At 46.3% G+C, this 18,599-nt stretch overlaps 1 protein-coding gene across 1 annotated transcript; it reads left to right on the top strand.

The window, feature by feature from the left end:
• Positions 1-317: 317 nt before the first annotated feature.
• Positions 318-18,317, top strand: LOC137094881 (carcinoembryonic antigen-related cell adhesion molecule 6-like). Its single transcript, XM_067460804.1, has 6 exons — positions 318-430; positions 2,428-2,790; positions 9,339-9,614; positions 13,198-13,464; positions 15,467-15,574; positions 18,187-18,317. Exons 1-6 carry the CDS (start codon positions 370-372, stop codon positions 18,315-18,317), a joined length of 1,206 nt encoding a protein of 401 aa, XP_067316905.1. The 5' UTR covers positions 318-369.
• The last annotated feature ends 282 nt before the right edge of the window (positions 18,318-18,599 follow it).

The raw sequence follows: 18,599 nt of genomic DNA, 5'->3' as shown, positions 1-18,599 counted from the left end.
AATAAATAAATAATGCAGTTTGAAACTATTTGAAGCTGGTATGTATTCCTGGGAGATGTCGTTTGGTACTGTCTGGACAGAGAAGGCTAAAGGCCGTGTAAAGCAACATCCTCCGTGATGGTCAGGCAATCATGACAGTTCCGCTGCATTAATTCGGCAGTTTAGGCGCACCTTTAAGGTTACGTCAGAGGAGGCCAAAAAAGCCAAAAAGGAAGTTCCATTTGGAGGAAGTCCAGGGAAAAAGAGAACTCTGAGAAGAGACGTCACCTGCAAATGGCTTTCCCTGTGAGTTCCTGTTGTGGGTTCAGAGTCGGAGAGAAGGCGCACGAGACACCATTCGGAGGCCCAGCAGAGAGTAAGGATTTGGAGATGGCCGGGAAAATAAGTTGCCTTGAAAAGCAAAGCAATGGGAAGAGTCTGCTGCTTGCAGGTGAGTTCCTTGGAGCAGGAGACAGGGGAGTAATAATAATAATAATAATAATAATAATAATAATAAGCTTGTACGCCAGCTGTGCCCGTACCTTGGAAAGTCTGACTTGGCCACGGTGGTCCACGCTTTGGTTACATCGCGTTTAGACTGCTGCAACGCTCTCTATGTGGGGTTGCCTCTGAAGACTGCCCGGAAGCTGCAGCTAGTCCAACGCTCGGCAGCCAGACTACTAACGGGTGATGGGTGCAGGGAGCACACCACTCCGCTGTTACACCAGCTCCACTGGCTGCCAATTAGCTTCCGAGCACAATTCAAAGTGCTGGTGTTCACCTACAAAGCCCTAAACGACTCCGGCCCTGTTTACCTCTCTGAACGTATTCTCCCCTATGAACCATCAAGATTATTCCTGCTTCTTGGCAGGGGGTTGGACTGGATGGCCCATGAGGTCTCTTCCAACTCTTTCATTATATGACTCTATGATTAAGATCATCTGGAGAAGCCCTGCTCTCGGTCCCACCGGCCTCACAAGCGCGTCTGGTGGGGACGAGGGACAGGGCCTTCTTGGTGGTGGCCCCGTGACTCTGGAACTCTCTCCCACTGGAGATCAGAACCACCCCTTCTATCCTGACATTTAGGAAACAGATGAAGACGTGGTTATGGAGACAGGCATTCGATAAGTGAGACAACACCCTAAGATATGGATGGAAGATGACGTATAACCGATTTTAGTATGACGACTGACCATTGTAGTTGAATATATTTGTTGTTTTAATGTGTTATTGTAATATGAACTATGTTGTTTTACCGATTGTATGTGATTTTATGGTTGGAAACTGGTCTGAGTCCCTCAAAAGAGGTGAGGTCGGTATATAAAACTTTGAAATAAATAATAATAATAATAATAATAATAATAATAATGTAATAAACTTTATTTAATAACCCACCACCATCTCCCCAATGGGGACTCGGGGCAGCTTGCATGAGGCATGAGACCCCGGCATGTGCACCAAAAGTCACCTCTTCTCTTGACGTTCTCCTCAGCCATTGGGACCGAGAGAGAGAGAGAGAGAGAGAGAGAGAGAGAGGTGGAGATGCCCACCCTTCCTGAAGGTAGGCGCAAAAACAATGGAGGGAGCGGAGGTGGAAGATACCTCTAGCCAGAGGGTCTCTCTCTCTCTCTCTCTCTCTCTCTTGGTTCCAATGGCTGAGAGAGAGAGAGAGAGAGAGAGTGGGGGGGTGGAGATGCCCACCTTTCCTGAAGTTAGGCGCAAAAACAAAGGAGGGAGCGGAGGTGGGAGATACCTCCAGCTGGAGGGTCTCTCTCTCTCTCTCTCTCTTGGTCCCAATGGCTGAAGAGAAAGTCAGGAGAAGAGGCGACTTTTGGTGCGCACACTGGGGTCTTCAGGCACGCCTCCGGACCCGAAGCAGGCCAGGCATGGCGGCTCCGCCCCTTGGTCCACCCACGGATTGGGGAGAGGAGAGGAGGCGGGTGGAGCGCCGGGGGATCGGGAAAGGGAGCCGGTCATGGGGAAGGCATCGAATGAGGAGAATGATTGAGCACTGGCTCTCCGGTGGCCGGGTGGAGCAGGAACGAGAGGGGCGAGGCGAGGCTCAAGGGCCCGGCCCCTTTGGGAAGAGGATCACCCGGCAGTGAGGCAAGAAAGCCGGGTCTCCCCCCGGACTGCAAGGGCTGTTGTGAGCTGAGGGGGAGCTCCTCAAGTGGCGGTCGAGGGGCATTTACAGAGGCACCTCTGCACCCCTGGCAAAAAAAAAGTGTTCTGCGACTGCTTACTTCGCGTAATGGACGAGCCGCCCCTGCATATATGTTTACATTGTAATCTGCCCTGAGTCCCCTGTGGGGTGAGAAGGGCGGAATATAAATACTGTAAATAAATGTAAATAAATTTGATATGGTAACTACATTTGCTGGGGTCCATGGCCTTTTTGCATTGAATTCATGTTTTGACCCTTCTCCCTCTCTTGTTTTCTCACTATAGTCTCCGTCCTAAGTTGGTGTTTCTTGTTGACTGAAGTCCAAAGTGGGACGACAACCACAATCTCGGTGGACCCATCAAAGCCGATTGAAGGAGGAGACGTCTGCCTCACTCCCGCACGCATCCCTGCAAACCCTACTACCTGTCGTTGGTTCCGAGGGGAAGATGCTCCTGCAAACACCATCCTGATCTACATCTTTCCATCTACACAGAAAGCAGGAGCGAAGTACACTGGGCAAGAGTCGTTGGACTTCAAGTGCTCCCTTCGCGTGATGAATTTACCAGGAAGCTTCTCTGGAACCTATAGGTTTTTAGCAGAGAGTGCTAACGAAACCATAAAAGGAGAAGTGGAACTCCTCGTCTCGGGTATGTTCTGGATGGGTCCTTCCTTTCTTCCTGCAGCCTTCCTCCCTGGATGTGGAGATGGAGAAGTGAAAGGAGTCCCTTCCTCTCCCAAAATGCATTTCCTCCCAAAATATTGGTAGCCAGATTTTTTTCATTTTCATAGTTTCCTCCTTTTTGTGGAAATTGTCCACCTGCTTCTTGTGGATGTCAATGGCTTCTCTGTGTAGTCTGACATGGTGGTTGTTGGTGTGGTCCAGCACTTCTGTGTTCTCCAATAATATGCTGTGTCCAGGTTGGTTCCTCAGGTGTTCTGCTATGGCTGACTTCTCTGGTTGAAGTCCTCTGCAGTGCTTTTCATGTTCCTCGATGCGTGTCTGGGCAATGCTGTGTTTGGTGGTCCTTATGTAGACTTGTCCACAGTGGCTTGGTATACGGTAGACACCTTGATTAGCATTTGATGGCCTGGCAGTGCCTGGAGCAATCCTTTGGACAGTTTCATATGGACAATTTCAACAGAAAGGAGGAAACCATAAAAATGAACAAAATCTGGCTACCAGTATTAAAAAAAACTCTAAAATTACAACAGCAAAACAGCAGAGAGGAAACAACCAGGCACATCTAATCACCTCTCAACAAAGGATTGCTCCAGGCACTGCCAGGCCATCAAATGCTAATCAAGGTGGTCAGTTGAAACATTCATACCTGGCTCCAGCAGGCAAGAGTCCTTTGTCCCACCCTGGTCATTCCACAGATATATAAACCCTTTTTCCTAGTTCCAACAGGCCTTCAAATGCTAATGAAGGTGGTCAGCTGAAACATTCACACCTAGCTTCAGCAGAGAGCTCTTTGCCCCACCCCAGTCATTCCACAGATATATAAACCCATTGTCCTAATTCCAACAGACCTCACTACCTCTGAGGATGCTTGCCATAGATGCAGGCGAAACGTCAGGAGAGAATGCCTCTAGAACATGGCCATATAGCCCGAAAAAACCTACAACAACCCAATCTATCATCAAATTCCTATGCACACTGCACATATCTTATTTTGCTACTGTTATGAATCGTAATGTAAATATCTGATTTGCAGGATGTATTTTCATTGATGCAAACTTAACATAAAGCATAGTGATTCATCATAAAAACAATATGTAATTATACATTGTGAAATATTTATTTCTAATGACTGTATATACTCGAGTATAAGCCTAGTTTTTCAGCCCCTTTTTTAGGCTGAAAGAGCCCCCCTCGGCTTATACTCGAGTCAAGGTTATTTATTTATTATTTTATCCTGTTATTAGTATTATTTTTAATTACTTTTTACTCTATTAATATTATTATTGTATTGTCGAAGGCTTTCATGGCCGGAATCACTGGGTTGTTGTTGGTTTTTTCAGGCTATAGGGCCATGTTCTAGAGGCATTTTCTCCTGACATTTTGCCTGCATCTATGGCAAGCATCCTCAGAGGTAGTGGGGTCTGTTGGAACTAGGAAAAAAGGTTTATGTATCTGTAGAATGACCAGGGTGAGACAAAGGACTCTTGTCTGTTGGAGCCAGGAGTGAATGTTTCAACTGACCTCCTTGCTGAGCATTTGATGGCCTGGCAGTGCCTGGGGTAATCTTTTGTTGAGAGGTGATTAGATGTCCTTGATTGTTTGCTCTCTGTTGTTGTGCTGTTGTAGTTTTAGAGGGTTTTTTAATATTGGTAGCCAGATTTTTTTCATTTTCATAGTTTCCTCCTTTTTGTGGAGCCCTGTGGGATGTATAGTTTACCTGAAATCGAAAATCATCCTGGAGTGGTCCAGGCCTGGATCTGTTGGGAAGGCTGGCAAGCAACAAAAGCTGCACTGTGTGGCCTGGCCTTGCGTGAAGCCCCTTGCATGGCTCTCACCACCGGTCAGGACTGGCAAGCGGCAAAAGTGGCGAGGGGCTTCGCGTGAGGATAGGCCACATAGGGCAACCTCCCTCGCTTGGCTCCAGGGGTGGCTCAACCCATTACGCAAAGTAAGCCTTTGCAGTATAGTTGATTTTGCCCAGGGGTCCTCTTGAGGCGCTCTTTGGGGGAAAAGAGACCTTGACATATGCGAGTTGTAGTTACTGGGATGTATAGTTCACCTATGTGACGATGTGTAAATTTGATTCTTATGGTTATGGGTTAATAAATGGTAAGTATGTAGGATTATATTTTGTTAGAGATGGTGGCTGGTGGCTTGAGCTGAGTTGCCATAGCAACGGGGGCGGAGCCAACTGTCACTTCACGGCACAGCTTTTTGAAAGTGGCAGTCTGTAGCTGGTGAGCTACAGGGAAGACTGAATCTCTGGGTGGAGATTCAGGGAATTAATTTGTGACCAAAGGGGTTACAGGAAAGGACCCGGTAGTGATAAAGCTACAGGGGGTTATTGATTCTGGGTTAAGAATCAAGGTTTGGCTGGGAGCCAATTCTGTTGAATAGGCCTTTTGGCTTATTTGTTTTCTTGGGACAGTTGTCCAGAAGAGATACATCTGCTTATAGAAACCTCTTGAAGTCTGTACCTAAAGTTACTCATGAATCATAGAATCAAAGAGTTGGAAGAGACCTCCTGGGCCATCATCCAGTCCAACCCCATTCTGCCAAGAAGCAGGAATATTGCATTCAAAGCACCCCTGACAGATGGCCATCCAGCCTCTGTTTAAAAGCTTCCAAAGAAGGAGCCTCCACCACACTCCCTACCGGGGCAGAGTTCCACTGCTGAACGGCTCTCACAGTCAGAAAGTTCTTCCTCATGTTCAGGTGGAATCTCCTCTCTTGTAGTTTGAAGCCATTGTTCCGCATCCTAGTCTCCAGGGAAGCAGAAAACAAGCTTACTCCCTCCTCCCTGTGGCTTCCTCTCACATATTTATACATGGCTATCATATCCCCTCTCATCCTTCTCATCTTCAGGCTAAACATGCCCAGCTCCTCAAGCCGCTCCTCATAGGGCTTGTTCTCCAGACCTTTTATCATTTTAGTCGCCCTCCTCTGGACACATTCCAGCTTGTCAATATCTCTCTTGAATTGTGGTGCCCAGAATTGGACACAATATTCCAGGTGTGGGGTATTGAAACCTTACTAATGTAACCAATCAAGGTTCGTGCCTCTTGTGAAGAAACAATTGAACATGTTATACTCCTGTTAAAATAAACTTGTTACTGTTCTCCTCAAGCCTTGCCTGATACAGTTTCTCTTAAGTCAAACAGCCTGCATAAGAAGTAAAGTCAAGCCAGGGACAGTAAACGCTACGCTATCAAATGAATAAAGCCTTCTGTAATTAATAGTCCCTTTATAAACTAGCTCCTAAGCTGATGTTGATCATTGCCCGGCTTTCCTCACAAATTTGGTGGCAGCAGTTTTACCCTCCTTTATAACCTACAATCAAAGAGCATTCAGAACTCCAGGTTCTTGTAGGTTTTTTCAGGCTATAGGGCCATGTTCTAGAGGCATTTCTCCTGACGTTTCACCTGCATCTATGGCAAGCATCCTCAGAGGTAGTGAGGTCTGTTGGAATTAGGACAATGGGTTTATATATCTGTGGAATGGCTGGGGTGGGGCAAAGAGCTCTTCTCTGCTGGAGCTAGGTGTGAATGTTTCAGCTGACCACCTTCATTAGCATTTGGAGGCCTGGCTGAGCCTGGGAAAATGTTCTGTTGAGAGGTGTTAATATGTGCCTGGTTGTTTCCTCTCTGCTGTTTTGCTGTTGTAATTTTAGAGTTTTTTAATACTGGTAGCCAGATTTTGTTCATTTTCATGGTTTCTTCCTTTCTGTTGAAATTGTCCACATGCTTCTGGATTTCAATGGCTTCTCTGTGTAGCCCGACATGGTGGTTGTTGGAGTGGTCCAGCATTTCTGTGTTCTTTCAACAGAAAGGAGGAGACCATGAAAATGAACGAAATCTGGCTACCAGTATTAAAAAAATTCTAAAATTACTACAGCAAAACAGCAGAGAGGAAACAACCAGGCACATCTTAACACCTCTCAACAGAACATTTTCCCAGGCTCAGCCAAGCCTTCAAATGCTAATGAAGGTGGTCAGCTGAAACATTCACACCTAGCTCTAGCAGAGAAGAGCTCTTTGCCCCCCCCCCCAGTCATTTCACAGATATATAAACCCATTGTCCTATTTCCAACAGACCTCACTACCTCTGAGGATGCTTGCCATAGATGCAGGCGAAATGTCAGGAGAAATGCCTCTAGAACATGGCCCTATAGCCCGAAAAAACCTACAAGAACCTAGTGATTCCAGCCATGAAAACCTTCGACAATACATTCTGAACTCCACCAATAATGGAATTGAACCAAATATGGCACACAGAACTCCCACGATGAACAGAAAATTTATATCAGTGATTGGTTGGAGGGATCCGAGCCTGGATCCGTTGGGAAGGCTGGCAAGCAACGAAAGCTGCATTGTGCGGCCTGGCCTTGCGTGAAGCCCCTTGCATGGATCTCACCACCGGTCAGGACTGGCAAGGGGCTTCGTGTGGAGATAGGTCATGCAGGGCATCCTCCCTTGCCTGGCTCACACTGCCCATTGGGTGACGGGTAGTGTGAGCCAGGTGAGAGGAGAAGAACCGTGCAGCCTGTCCTTGTGTGAAGCCTCTCGCCAGGCATGGAGCTTTGTGTGAGGATGGGCCATGCAGGGCACCATCCCTTGCCTGGCTCACACTGCCCATCGGGCCTGATGGGTAGCATGAGCCAGTCAAGAGGAGCAGCACTGTGGGGGAGGCCTCCTCCTCTGCGGGCCAGATGATTTCCCTTGGCGGGCTGGAAGTGGCCCGCGGGCTGTAGTTTGAGGACCCCTGGCCTAGAGAGAGGGCAAATGAATGTCCCAAATGAGGGAGAAAACAGTACATTTCCTGTGCAATTAGTGGAGACCTCCTCCTCCTGAGGACTACCATCTCATCTGCCTCATAGGAAACCTGCTACAAAACAGGAGCTTCTTTGTTGAGTTCCAGGGCCAGAGAAGTAAATGGCGGAAACAGAAGAACAGCCTGCCTCAGGGGAGCATGCTTGCTCCATCCATGTTCAACATCTACACAAATGACCAGCCACTGCCAGAAGGAACAGAGAGTTTCATCTATGCTGATGATCGTGCCATCACTGCTCATGTAGGGAGCTTGGAGACGGTTGAACAGAAGCTCTCCGAAGCTCTAGGTGCTCTTACTGCCTATTACAGGGAAAACCAGCTTGATATTCCATCTAAAACACAGACATGTGCCTTTCATCTTAAGAACAGACAAGCATCCCGAGCTCTGAGGATTATTACCTGGGAAGGAATCCCACTGGAGCATTGCAACACACCCAAATACCTGGGAGTCACTCTGGACCGTGCTCTGACCTACAAGAAGCACTGTCTGAACATCAAGCAAAAAGTGGGCGCTAGAAACAATATCATACGAAAGCTGACTGGCACAACCTGGGGATCACAACCAGACACAGTGAAGACATCTGCCCTTGCGCTGTGCTACTCTGCTGCTGAGTATGCATGCCCAGTGTGGAACAAATCTCACCATGCTAAAACAGTGGATGTGGCTCTTAACGAGACATGCTGCATTATCACGGAGTGTCTGCACCCTACACCACTGGAGAAATTACACTGCTTAGCCGGTATCGCACCACCTGACATCTGCCGGGAAGGGGCAGCCAATAGTGAAAGGACCAAGGTTTGGGTATCAGCCAGCATGTCAACGACTTAAATCAAGAACTAGTTTTCTAAGATCTACAGAGACACTCGCTGGAACACCCCAGAAAGCGAGAGTCCAAAAGTGGCAGGCCCAAATGCAGAACCTCAACCCATGGCTGATACCAGATGAGAGACTCCCCCCTGGGCACACAGAAGATGGGGCGACTTGGAAGACGCTGAACAGACTGCGCTCTGGCACCACCAGATGCAGAGCCAACCTTCAGAAATGGGGCTACAGGGTGGAATCCTCGGCATGCGAGTGCGGAGAAGAGCAAACCACTGACCACCTGCTGCAATGCACCCTGAGCCCAGCCACATGATGGACAAGGGAGGACCTTCTTGCAGCAACACCAGAGGCACTCCAAGGGGCCAGGTACTGGTCAAAGGACATTTAATCAACTACCAAGCTTGCAAAATTTGTGTTTTGTCTGTCTGCTTGTTTGTTTTTGTTAAAAATGTAATACAAATGTCTGGTTGCTGATGACACGATAAATAAATAAATACAGGTCTCCTTTCTACAAATTTTGCAAGAAGGGTGGGGAGAGGAAGAGAGAAAGAAAAAGAAACTGATGATACAAGGGACCAGGAAGCAGTGGTTGCTGATAAGATCCAAACTGTTCCAGGAAAGATCAGCTTGGCAACTAAGTGCTTTGACCTCAGCATAATCTTTCATTTGCCAGCATAAGATTTCCTGCAAATATAGCACTTGATTTTCAAGTCTAATAGGCATTTGTTTCCTCCCATGCTTTGGGCAGTTTTTCTAAGCATGCATATTCGGTGCATGAGAGCCATGCATTTGCAGATCTTGTGCTTTTATTTGCGAACAGAGGTACCTACCCAACTTTGTCCCCTTTTTCTTTCTCCGCAGAACCAGTTAGCGGAGTCTCCATCACCAGTACTCCCAGTGAGATCCTGGAAGGTGTCGCCACGACCCTGACTTGCAGTGCCGCAAAGGGCAGCGATGTCTCCTTCTTCTGGTTCAAAGGGGACGAAATCTTGGGAAACAAGGATCACATCTCTTTGAGCAACGATAGCAGCGTCTTAACGTTCAACAGGACACTCTGGCAAGACTTGGGCGTCTACACCTGCTTGGTCAACAACAGTGTTTCTAGTAGCAAAGACAGCCACACACTCGAAGTTTTCTGTAAGTCTGGTTTTCTACTTTTAGGGAAAATGAAATGGGAATGGGAAATGTGAGCCCGGAGGGGTTAAGGTGGTAGCTTTTGAAAGAAGGCATAGAGAGTTGATATCGAGCTGCTTTTAGGAGGGTCTCCCCAGCCGAGGAGATCCCTGAGGACTGCACCAAAGAGAATCCTGGAACCTTGGTGAGGCCAGCAAAGCCAATTTCAGCGATAAAAATATTAAAAATAATAAATCCTCACCAAAGTGGAAGAAGTTTCAGCGACCGAGGTGTTTTATTAGCGATTCAGCTGCAATCGGATGCATTGTAGGAGCATGCCGGAGCACAGTGATGCAGGCATATTTATACAATTTTTGAAAACCCAGAGTTCAAACTTCCCGCCCCGGCTCCTCTGACGTTCCCCGCTGTGATTGGGCAGCAGGGCGAGCAGGTGGGGAGGAGCCTCCCATCCCCTGGGCTCCTGGACCAATCAGGGAGCTTCAGGGATGTGCTGGATCCAAGGGGGAGGGCTCCCGTCACCGCCGGCCAGCGAATCAGAAGAGGGGAGGCGGGACGACAGAACACAAAGAGAGTTCATGAATGGGTCAATGGAAACTGGCCATGTGCTCAGCGAAACAAAGGAAAAATGTCTCCAGCCGATGCAGCTTATTGTCCTTTGAGGGGTTTTGGTGAGGGAAACAAACAGGATCAGGGCAGCGGACCTCGGGGGGGGGGGGGGGATCAACGCTGCCCTTTGTAAATCAGTCATAATGTCCGTATTCCAAATAGACTTCCTCATCTCACTGGACCAACTCTGAGGGCAAGACAAAGGAAACCATAAATGGCTATTGTTCCATGCAGATGTGAAATGATTGATAAACATTCTGAATGATTTGCAGCTCAATAGCTGTTTTCTGGTGGGATTTCTTCATGGGTTTGAGGGGAAACAAAGGTCAGGAGGAGGGAAATCCATGCAGGGGACAGAAAAGAGTTCATAGTAAATGGCAAATCCGTAAGAATCAAATGATAAATCCACAAAAGTATTGTCCCTCGGTTCATAAGAGACTTTCAGGAAGGATCCCAGGAGCCCTGCACTCCTGCTGGCCCAATGCTGCCCTTGTCCTTAGAGAACTCTAAGTCACTATCCCTTATTTTTTTTGGGGGGGGGGGGGTGCTCGACATCAGAGTCAGATCTTTTAAAAAGAAAGGTAATCTTTAGGTCAGTGGTTCCCAATCTGTTTTTGACCAGGGACTACTTTGACCAGGGATCACTCACCAACGTTAGTACCAAAAGGGTAACAAATCAGGTTTTTTTGGTCCACTTTAGATTCATTGGACAGACCACATCAGTTCTAGTTTTTGATACAGAACATATGCCATCCAGTACTCACCATCCGCTTGCCCACAGAAAACCATATTTAATAATCTAGAGCTGATGTGGTCTATCCAATGCAATTTTCTGAATTAGCACCCTCAACTAACCCCAGGAACAGGCCTAAAAACTAAGATACCAAGAAACTGTCAACAGTTTTAAGAATAATAATGACTTTGGGGGACTAAACAGGGTCTTAGAAAGGGCTGCTTTCCAATTACGACTCTTGCGTTTGGCAATAGGAGATAATGGTGATGGTGATGGTGGTGATGGTGTTGATGTTGATGTTGATGGTGGTGATGGTGTTGATGTTGATGTTGATGGTGGTGGTGGTGATGGTGATGGTGATGGTGATGGTGGTGATGGTGATGGTGATGGTGATGGTGGTGATGGTGATGGTGATGGCGGTGATGGCGGTGATGGCGGTGATGGCGGTGATGGCGGTGATGGCGGTGATGGCGGTGATGGCGGTGATGGCGGTGGAAGTGGCGGTGGTGATGGTGATGGTGGATGGTTACTTTGGGGGGACTCTCATTCTTTCACCCTCGTCTGCAAAGCCTCCCAAGGCTGAGAAAGCGCTGGCGAGTATAACGGCCTGCCTGCCTGCCTACCAGCCTTCCTTCTTTCCTTCTGTCCTTCTCTCTGTCTCCTTCTCTCTCTCATCCCCTCGTGTGTGCCACTGGGTGAGTCTTCTCAGCCCTAACCCGGGAGAAGGCCAAGAAAGTGCTGGCATCTCCTTCCTTCCTTCCTTCCTTCCTTCCTTCCTTCCTTCCTTCCTTCCTTCCTTCCTTCCTTCCTTCTCTCCTTCTGAAGGACCTTTTTTAGGTCTCATTGCCCACCAGTGGGCCAAGGTCCATAGGTTGGGCACCACTTCCATAGGTAAACAACTGCTGGTTCATGTCTTGGTCACATTCAGGAGCAAAATTTCTGAAATTTGCTGCTTCAAAATGAGTTGGAAATGGGTTTGGAGTGAGTTTGGAACAATGCCGTGTGATGGTAAGGCTTTTCATTCATGGCCAGAGATGTTCAAATGCCCATTACAAGCCTCAAGCAATAATCCTCTCATAGGATTACTATAAGTAGGCCAATGGTAAGGTTGGCATTGCCTACACAAACATTCTCTATCGTGCTGCCTAGCTAATGACTTCCAGATCAAAATGAAAGTGTCACTCAAGGATTTTCAGCTGCTGAGAACCATCCTTGCTTCTCTCCAGAGTTTTCGTTTTGGGAGGCCTTGCCCTTGCAGTTGCTGCTTTTTGTCTCCTTGGGGAAGAGAAAGAAGAAGACAAATATGATAAATAAACAGCCAATCTCTTTTGCACCTGAGATTTAAATGTATTAAAAATTAGCTTCAATTTGTAATTCTTTGAAAAGTGCTTATGGAGAAGATCCTTGGAATCCCCCAAAGGGCTGCTCTGTGCTTGCTCAGTGGACACCTAGAATCCTAGAATCCAAGAGTTGGAAGAGACCTCATGGGCCATCCAGTCCAACACTATTCTGCCAAGAAGCAGGAAAATTGTATTCAAAGCACCCCCGACAGATGGCCATCCAGCCTCTGTTTGAAAGCTTCCAAAGAAGGAGCCTCCCTCCACCACACTCCGGGTCAGAGAGTTCCACTGCTGAACAGCTCTCATAGTCAGTAAGTTCTTCATCATGTTCTGGTGGAATCTCCTTTCCTGTAGTTTGAAGCCATGGCTCCATTGCGTCCCAGTCTCCAGGGAAGCAGAAAGGAAGCTTGCTCCCTCCTCCTTGTGGCTTCCTCTCACAGATTTGTACATGGAGATCACGTCTCCTCTCAGCCTTCAGGCTAAACATGCCCAGACCATGAAGCTGCTCCTCATAGGGCTTGTTCTCCAGACCCTTGATCATTTGAGTCTTTGAACCCATCCCTTGGCGCATTTTGCCTTTTGTGGCTTATATAACTCCCTTTCCAAGGCCCAAGACCTGCCTTTCCTGCATCCATCCCAATAAGCCAGTATACACAATGGGCTCCATCCCCAGTCTCTCCTGCAATGCGGACTCCAACCCAAGTGCAAACTCTACTTGGCATTCTAACAGCCAAATGCTCAACCAGAAGAGCAAGTTGCAATTCTTTAATCTGGCTTTAAATAGCACCAGGAACTACATTTGCACGGCTTCTCAATGTGGATACTGTCCTGATCTCATCTCCAGTCCTTTTTCCTCTCAAAACGAATCCACCTCAGTGCTCTGATCCTTCTCCCTTTTCTTTTCCAGATGGGCCTGATGACGTTCACCTCAACTCGCATCCGGTAGAGGTCACAATGGGACTTGGTTCCTATCTGAACCTTTCGTGCATTGCTGACTCCAACCCTCCAGCACAGTTTCAGTGGTTTTTCAATTATAGTATTATGAATGTGACCAAATGGAGCTACAGCATTGGCCCAGCGACCTGGGAAGATGCAGGAAATTACACATGCCAGGCTTCCAACAAGAGAACCAACAAGACGGGCACTGCCACCATCACCATAAAATTGCAAAAGAGTGAGTGTCCAAAACTGGTGACCAGTGAAGGCTTAGGCCAAATGCTTTGTCCATTTCAGCTCACTCTATCAGTTCCATCATGGAAGGTAATCTCAAACCCTTCCATCTTGATGCCTACGGCAGTCTTGCTGCTGTGGTCATACATAGTGTGCTGTCACGCACTGGGCCTATAGCAATTGGCTTTTGAACAGGACGTGCTCTGTGCCCAGTGGGAAGCTGGGTGCCTCAGCTGAGAGGCTGTAAGGATTTTCCAATATAAAAGTCTTTAGAAGCTTGAAAAGTTCAACAAAGTCCTTTATTATTGCTTAGGTATTCAATAGGCCTGGGTAACAACGGAAAAATTTGTTTCTAAAATCGATTTGTATTTGGGGGTTTTTTTTTGTTTCGATATTTAAAATAATTACAAAATTTTCCTTTTAAAAAGTTCGATATTTACGAAATTTCGTAAATGGTAAAAAATTAACGAATCGATTTCCGAAACAATAACAAATCGATTCGTTAATGGCGGACGCGACCGCGAAATATGCTAAAAAACCTCCAAAAACTTCTGAAGCTTCCCTCTCCCTCTGTTGTTGACTTGGTGTGATATTATAATTTTTTTTTCACTAATTAAACCATAAAACTGGCCCAGACATGCGGAAATAATAACAAAACGACCTCAAAACAATAACGAAACGAATACAATATCGAAATACGAAGCATTTACAAAACGTTTTTGAAAATTCGTTTTTTTTAATAATTGCTCCAGAATGGTTCGTTATCGTTTTGTAATTGAAAAAATTAACGAATTATTAACGAATTACGAATTAACGAAACGAAACCGCCCAGCCCTAGTATTCAACAAAACCATCAAATACTTCTCAGATCTTCAACAAGTCAAACAAATACTTAAAGGCTTTGAATCAACTGGTGGCTTTCTTAATTTTGTCCACAAGGGACAGGCAAATGGCTTCGTGAACTGTTTCTTTAACTGTTGCTTTTCTTTAAGAGGAAAATCCTTTTTAACCCCTCCTTGGGCAATCTGTATTTAGGCTTTGCTGGCATGGGGCCCTACACCTGGTTCCAATTTGCGTTATGGCTGCCACGAGAGGTCCTTACCAAGCCAAAGTCTCTGTGTAGATTCTCCAGCTGGAGTCCTTTGGAACCGTTTCCCCCCGGAATTTAGTAAGAAACGAAGCTTCTCTACAGGTGAAGCTGATTCACGTCCTGTAGCTAAGCTTTCAACTATAAGACTGAGCTAAAATGGCTCCTTTTCCTTCCTGAACCCTGGGGCAAGGGGCAGAACTAAAGGACATAATGATGATAGGCAGGTGGCAGGCCCCATAACTGCAGCCTAAAAGGAACCACCCAGCTGCAAAAGGCATGGCCAAATCAAACACAAGCAATTAACCATGCAAAGAAAGGAAATTTGAGCTTCTGGTACCAACACACATGGCATCCAGGTTGCAGACATTGGAATGCCATTGAAACCCAATGGCTGATTTCTGGAGGGGTGGGAATAGGGCTGGACCCATTTTATTTATTTATTAATTATTTATTTACTTTATTTGTATACCGCTGTTCTCAGCCCTTAGGCTCACTCGATCCGTTCCATCGTGGAAGGTAATCTTAATCTTGATGCCTATGGCAGTCTTGTTGCTGTGGTCATACATGGCATCCACATTGGAGACATAGGAATGACATTCAAACCCAATGGCTGAGTTCTGGAGGGGTGGGAATAGGGCTGGACCCATTTGCGGTAGGTTTCTCCCTTCTTCTCACAGAGAAATGTCACCCCTCTTCTTTTTGAAGTGCAACATTTTGCAATTATCTCCCTTCTTTTTGAGGTGTAATGCTTTGCAGGGTTCTCCCTTCTTTTTGATGTGACATGTTGCAATCCAAACAAAATGGATTGTGACAAGGTTGGAAAATCTCATCTTGAGCATCTGGAGCCACCCCAAGTGTGTTCCTTTTCTATTGAACACAACAGTCCTGCTGAATTAAACATGTGCTTTATTGGCAGATCTTCTTGAAGGATTGGGACTTGGACCTAGAGCCATTGCTGGGATCGTGATTGCGAGTTTGGCATTGGGATTGGGCCTGGTTGGAGGCCTGCTTTATTTCTTTCTCAGTAAGACTTTGGGAACTTCCCAGAATTCCTGTATCCTTACCAATCTGGGAGTGTGTGTGTGTGTGGGGGGGGGGGGGGGGAGACATACAACTATACCAACATATCCATGGAGGATGCCTTTTATTAGACTTGGCAGGGACAGTCTGGGCAGATGTCCCAATGTCAGGGCTCTGCCTTATTCAGGTAGAGATGAACCAAACAAATACCCAGTCTGTATCAAGCAGTTTAATTAAAGGAGCACTTACTTTCTGGCTGTTTCATAGTCCAAAATATAAAACATAAAGATAGCACTCAGCCACAGAATACAAAACAAAAACTGATAGCAAACGCTACACGGTAGTCAAAGGGTCCAGTCCAGTGGTCAAATGCCAAAAGTTCATTGAGCGAAGTCCAGGGATCAAGGGCTATATCGTAGTCCAAAGCCAGTCCAAAGATTCAAGGTTCCAAGGGGACAGGAGACAGATCAGAAAACCAAAAATCCACAAACCTGGGGGAAAACCAGCAGCATCTACCACCAAAATAAGACAAATACTTTTCTCCCGAAGATCAGTTCCAAGGCTAGGTCCTTATATCCAGAAACACCCAGCTGCAGCCTATCTATTGCGTATCTCCACCCTTCATGATGAGGAGATATTGGAAAAATAGATATTTATTTATGTATAAACTAGCAGTCCCCTGCCACACGTTGCTGTGACCCAGTCTGGTGATCTGGAAAATAAAATAATGAGAAAGTATTGGTTTCTAATATATGTAATGTCTTTATACTTGTGGGTAAACAGTATTTCTTGCTGTTTCTTTGTCAGTGTTGATGTGGAGAGTATCTGCTTTGCTTACGCTGGAACATGCAACATATAATTGTCCTCCTTTAAGGGTTCCTTTCAAATCTTTGATACTGCATCTGTCATATACATGTGTGTGTGTGAATGGTTGGATGGCACTTTGTCAGGAGGGCTTTGATTTTTTTTTTTTTGCCCTGGTGAAGGGAGTTGGACTGGATGGCCTTAAGGCATTTCTCAACCTGAAAAGTCATGGGGGGGGGGGGGGTTCTGCGTGGTAAGTTTGCCCCAATTCTGTTGTTGGTGGGGTTCAGAATGCTCCTTGATTGTAGGTGAACTATAAATCCCAGTGACTACAACTCCCAAATGTCTATTTTCCCCAAACTCCATCTGTGTTTATATTTGGGCATATTGAGTATTTGTGCCAAGTTTGGTCCAGATCCATCATTTTTTGAGTCCACAGTGCTCTCTAGATGTAGGTGAACTACAACTCCAAAACTCAAGGTCAATGCCACCAAACCCTTCCAGAGTCCTGTGTGCCAAGTTTGGTTCAATTCCACCGTTGGTGGAGTTCAAAATGCCCTTTGATTATAAGTGAACTATAAATTCCAGCAACTACAACTCCCAAATGACAAAATCATAATGTTTTGAGTGATGGTCACTCCTTGTGTTGTGAGACGTTTTGTTGCCAAATTTGGTGTGATTTCGTTCATTGGTTCTTTTGTTTTCAAGGAACTCATTACGCACAGAGCATTTTTTTAATATATAGATTATATGTACTTTAAAAGCACTGAAATGTATAGAAAAATCAAGTTCTCTCTGTATAAGAAACCCAAGCTGCTGTCCAGGCACAGCAAGAGAGGGGCTGAAGAGGGGGGATTGTTATCTATACATTCCATGTTCTTTGTTTGCCTGAATTTGGAGGCTATAAAAGGCATAGTCAGCACCTATATCGGGGCTCTGGATGCTTTTGGACATAGTCCACTCCAGGGCCCCAGCTGGAAATAAAATCCGTGCTTTTGAGACCTCCGGACCTCTCTTTGTCTCTTCTCCTGAAACCTTCATTAATAGCTTTCACACATGAACTCTTACTTACAGATTACTCAACCCTTTAGAACTAAGACTTACATTAACCCTTCCCTCACCAACCACCATCAACTGCAGAACATAATACATGACATTAGGATAGGGAAGCCAGGATGGGTGGTCTTGATAAGGGGAAATGCTGAAAATGGCTGGGAGGATGATGGGAGAACTGTGGAGGAAGGCTGGAAGGACAAAGGGGAAGAATTAGAATCATAGAATCAAAGAGTTGGAAGAGACCTCATGAGCCATCCAGTCCAACCCCATTCTGTCAAGAAGCAGGAATATTGCATTCAAATCTCTCCTGACAGATGGTCATCCAGCCTCTGGTTAAAAGCTTCCAAAGAAGGAGCCTCCACCACACTCCGGGGCAGAGAGTTCCACTGCTGAACGGCTCTCACAGAATTGTTGAAAGAGAGGCTGTTGGAGAAGGAGTGGGTTGGAGCCTCTTCAACTATGAAGTATCTCAAAAACAGAAGTATCTCAAAGGGACTAAGAACAGTTCCGATGTGAGTAACAGTTGGAATAAAATAGAAGGTTCTGGATGAGAAGTTAGCCGGGCTGGACAGAGCACTAGTTCCACCAACTGGTTTCTGCTGTTACAATGTCCTTGTGCCAAAGAGCATCCAAATAAATACCTTATTGCCATCAGGATGGACAATGGGTGGGGATGATGGGAGCTGTAGCCTGACAAGCCCAAATCAGGTTTTCTTACCAAGTTTCGATTCCTTGTTTTCCTTTCCTTTCCTGCAGGGATCCGCCCTCAGAGAAAGAAACCCACCTCAGACCCCATCCAGTCTGGACCTCCAGCCTATGAAAATGTCTCTCGCCCAGGACAGAGGACAATTGAGGTGAGCCCAGCTCCTTCTCCTTCCTTTTCATGATTTACATTCGTTTCAATGTATGGACCTCTACAAATCAGGGAGCCCCAAATCCTGGCCTAGCCTACTCAGCCCTTGCAAAGCCAAGGGAAACGTTGAGGCTATCGTGCTATAGAGCAGGAATTTAGGGGTCTTTGCCAGGAGGCAGAGACCAATCAGACTCTTTAAAGAGTTCGTTACCCTGACAAGACAGAGAGAAGCACCCAATCCCTGATTTTTCCCAATAAAAGGTCTCACCAAGTGGAAGGAAGGGCCACCAAGGTTTATTAGCGATTCAGCTGCAAA

The sequence above is a fragment of the Anolis sagrei genome, chromosome X (genome assembly GCF_037176765.1).
Source record: "Anolis sagrei isolate rAnoSag1 chromosome X, rAnoSag1.mat, whole genome shotgun sequence".
Taxonomy (NCBI): Eukaryota; Metazoa; Chordata; class Lepidosauria; order Squamata; family Dactyloidae; genus Anolis; species Anolis sagrei.
Note: the sequence above shows the minus strand (reverse complement) of the source record. Positions and strands in the feature narration are given on the sequence as shown.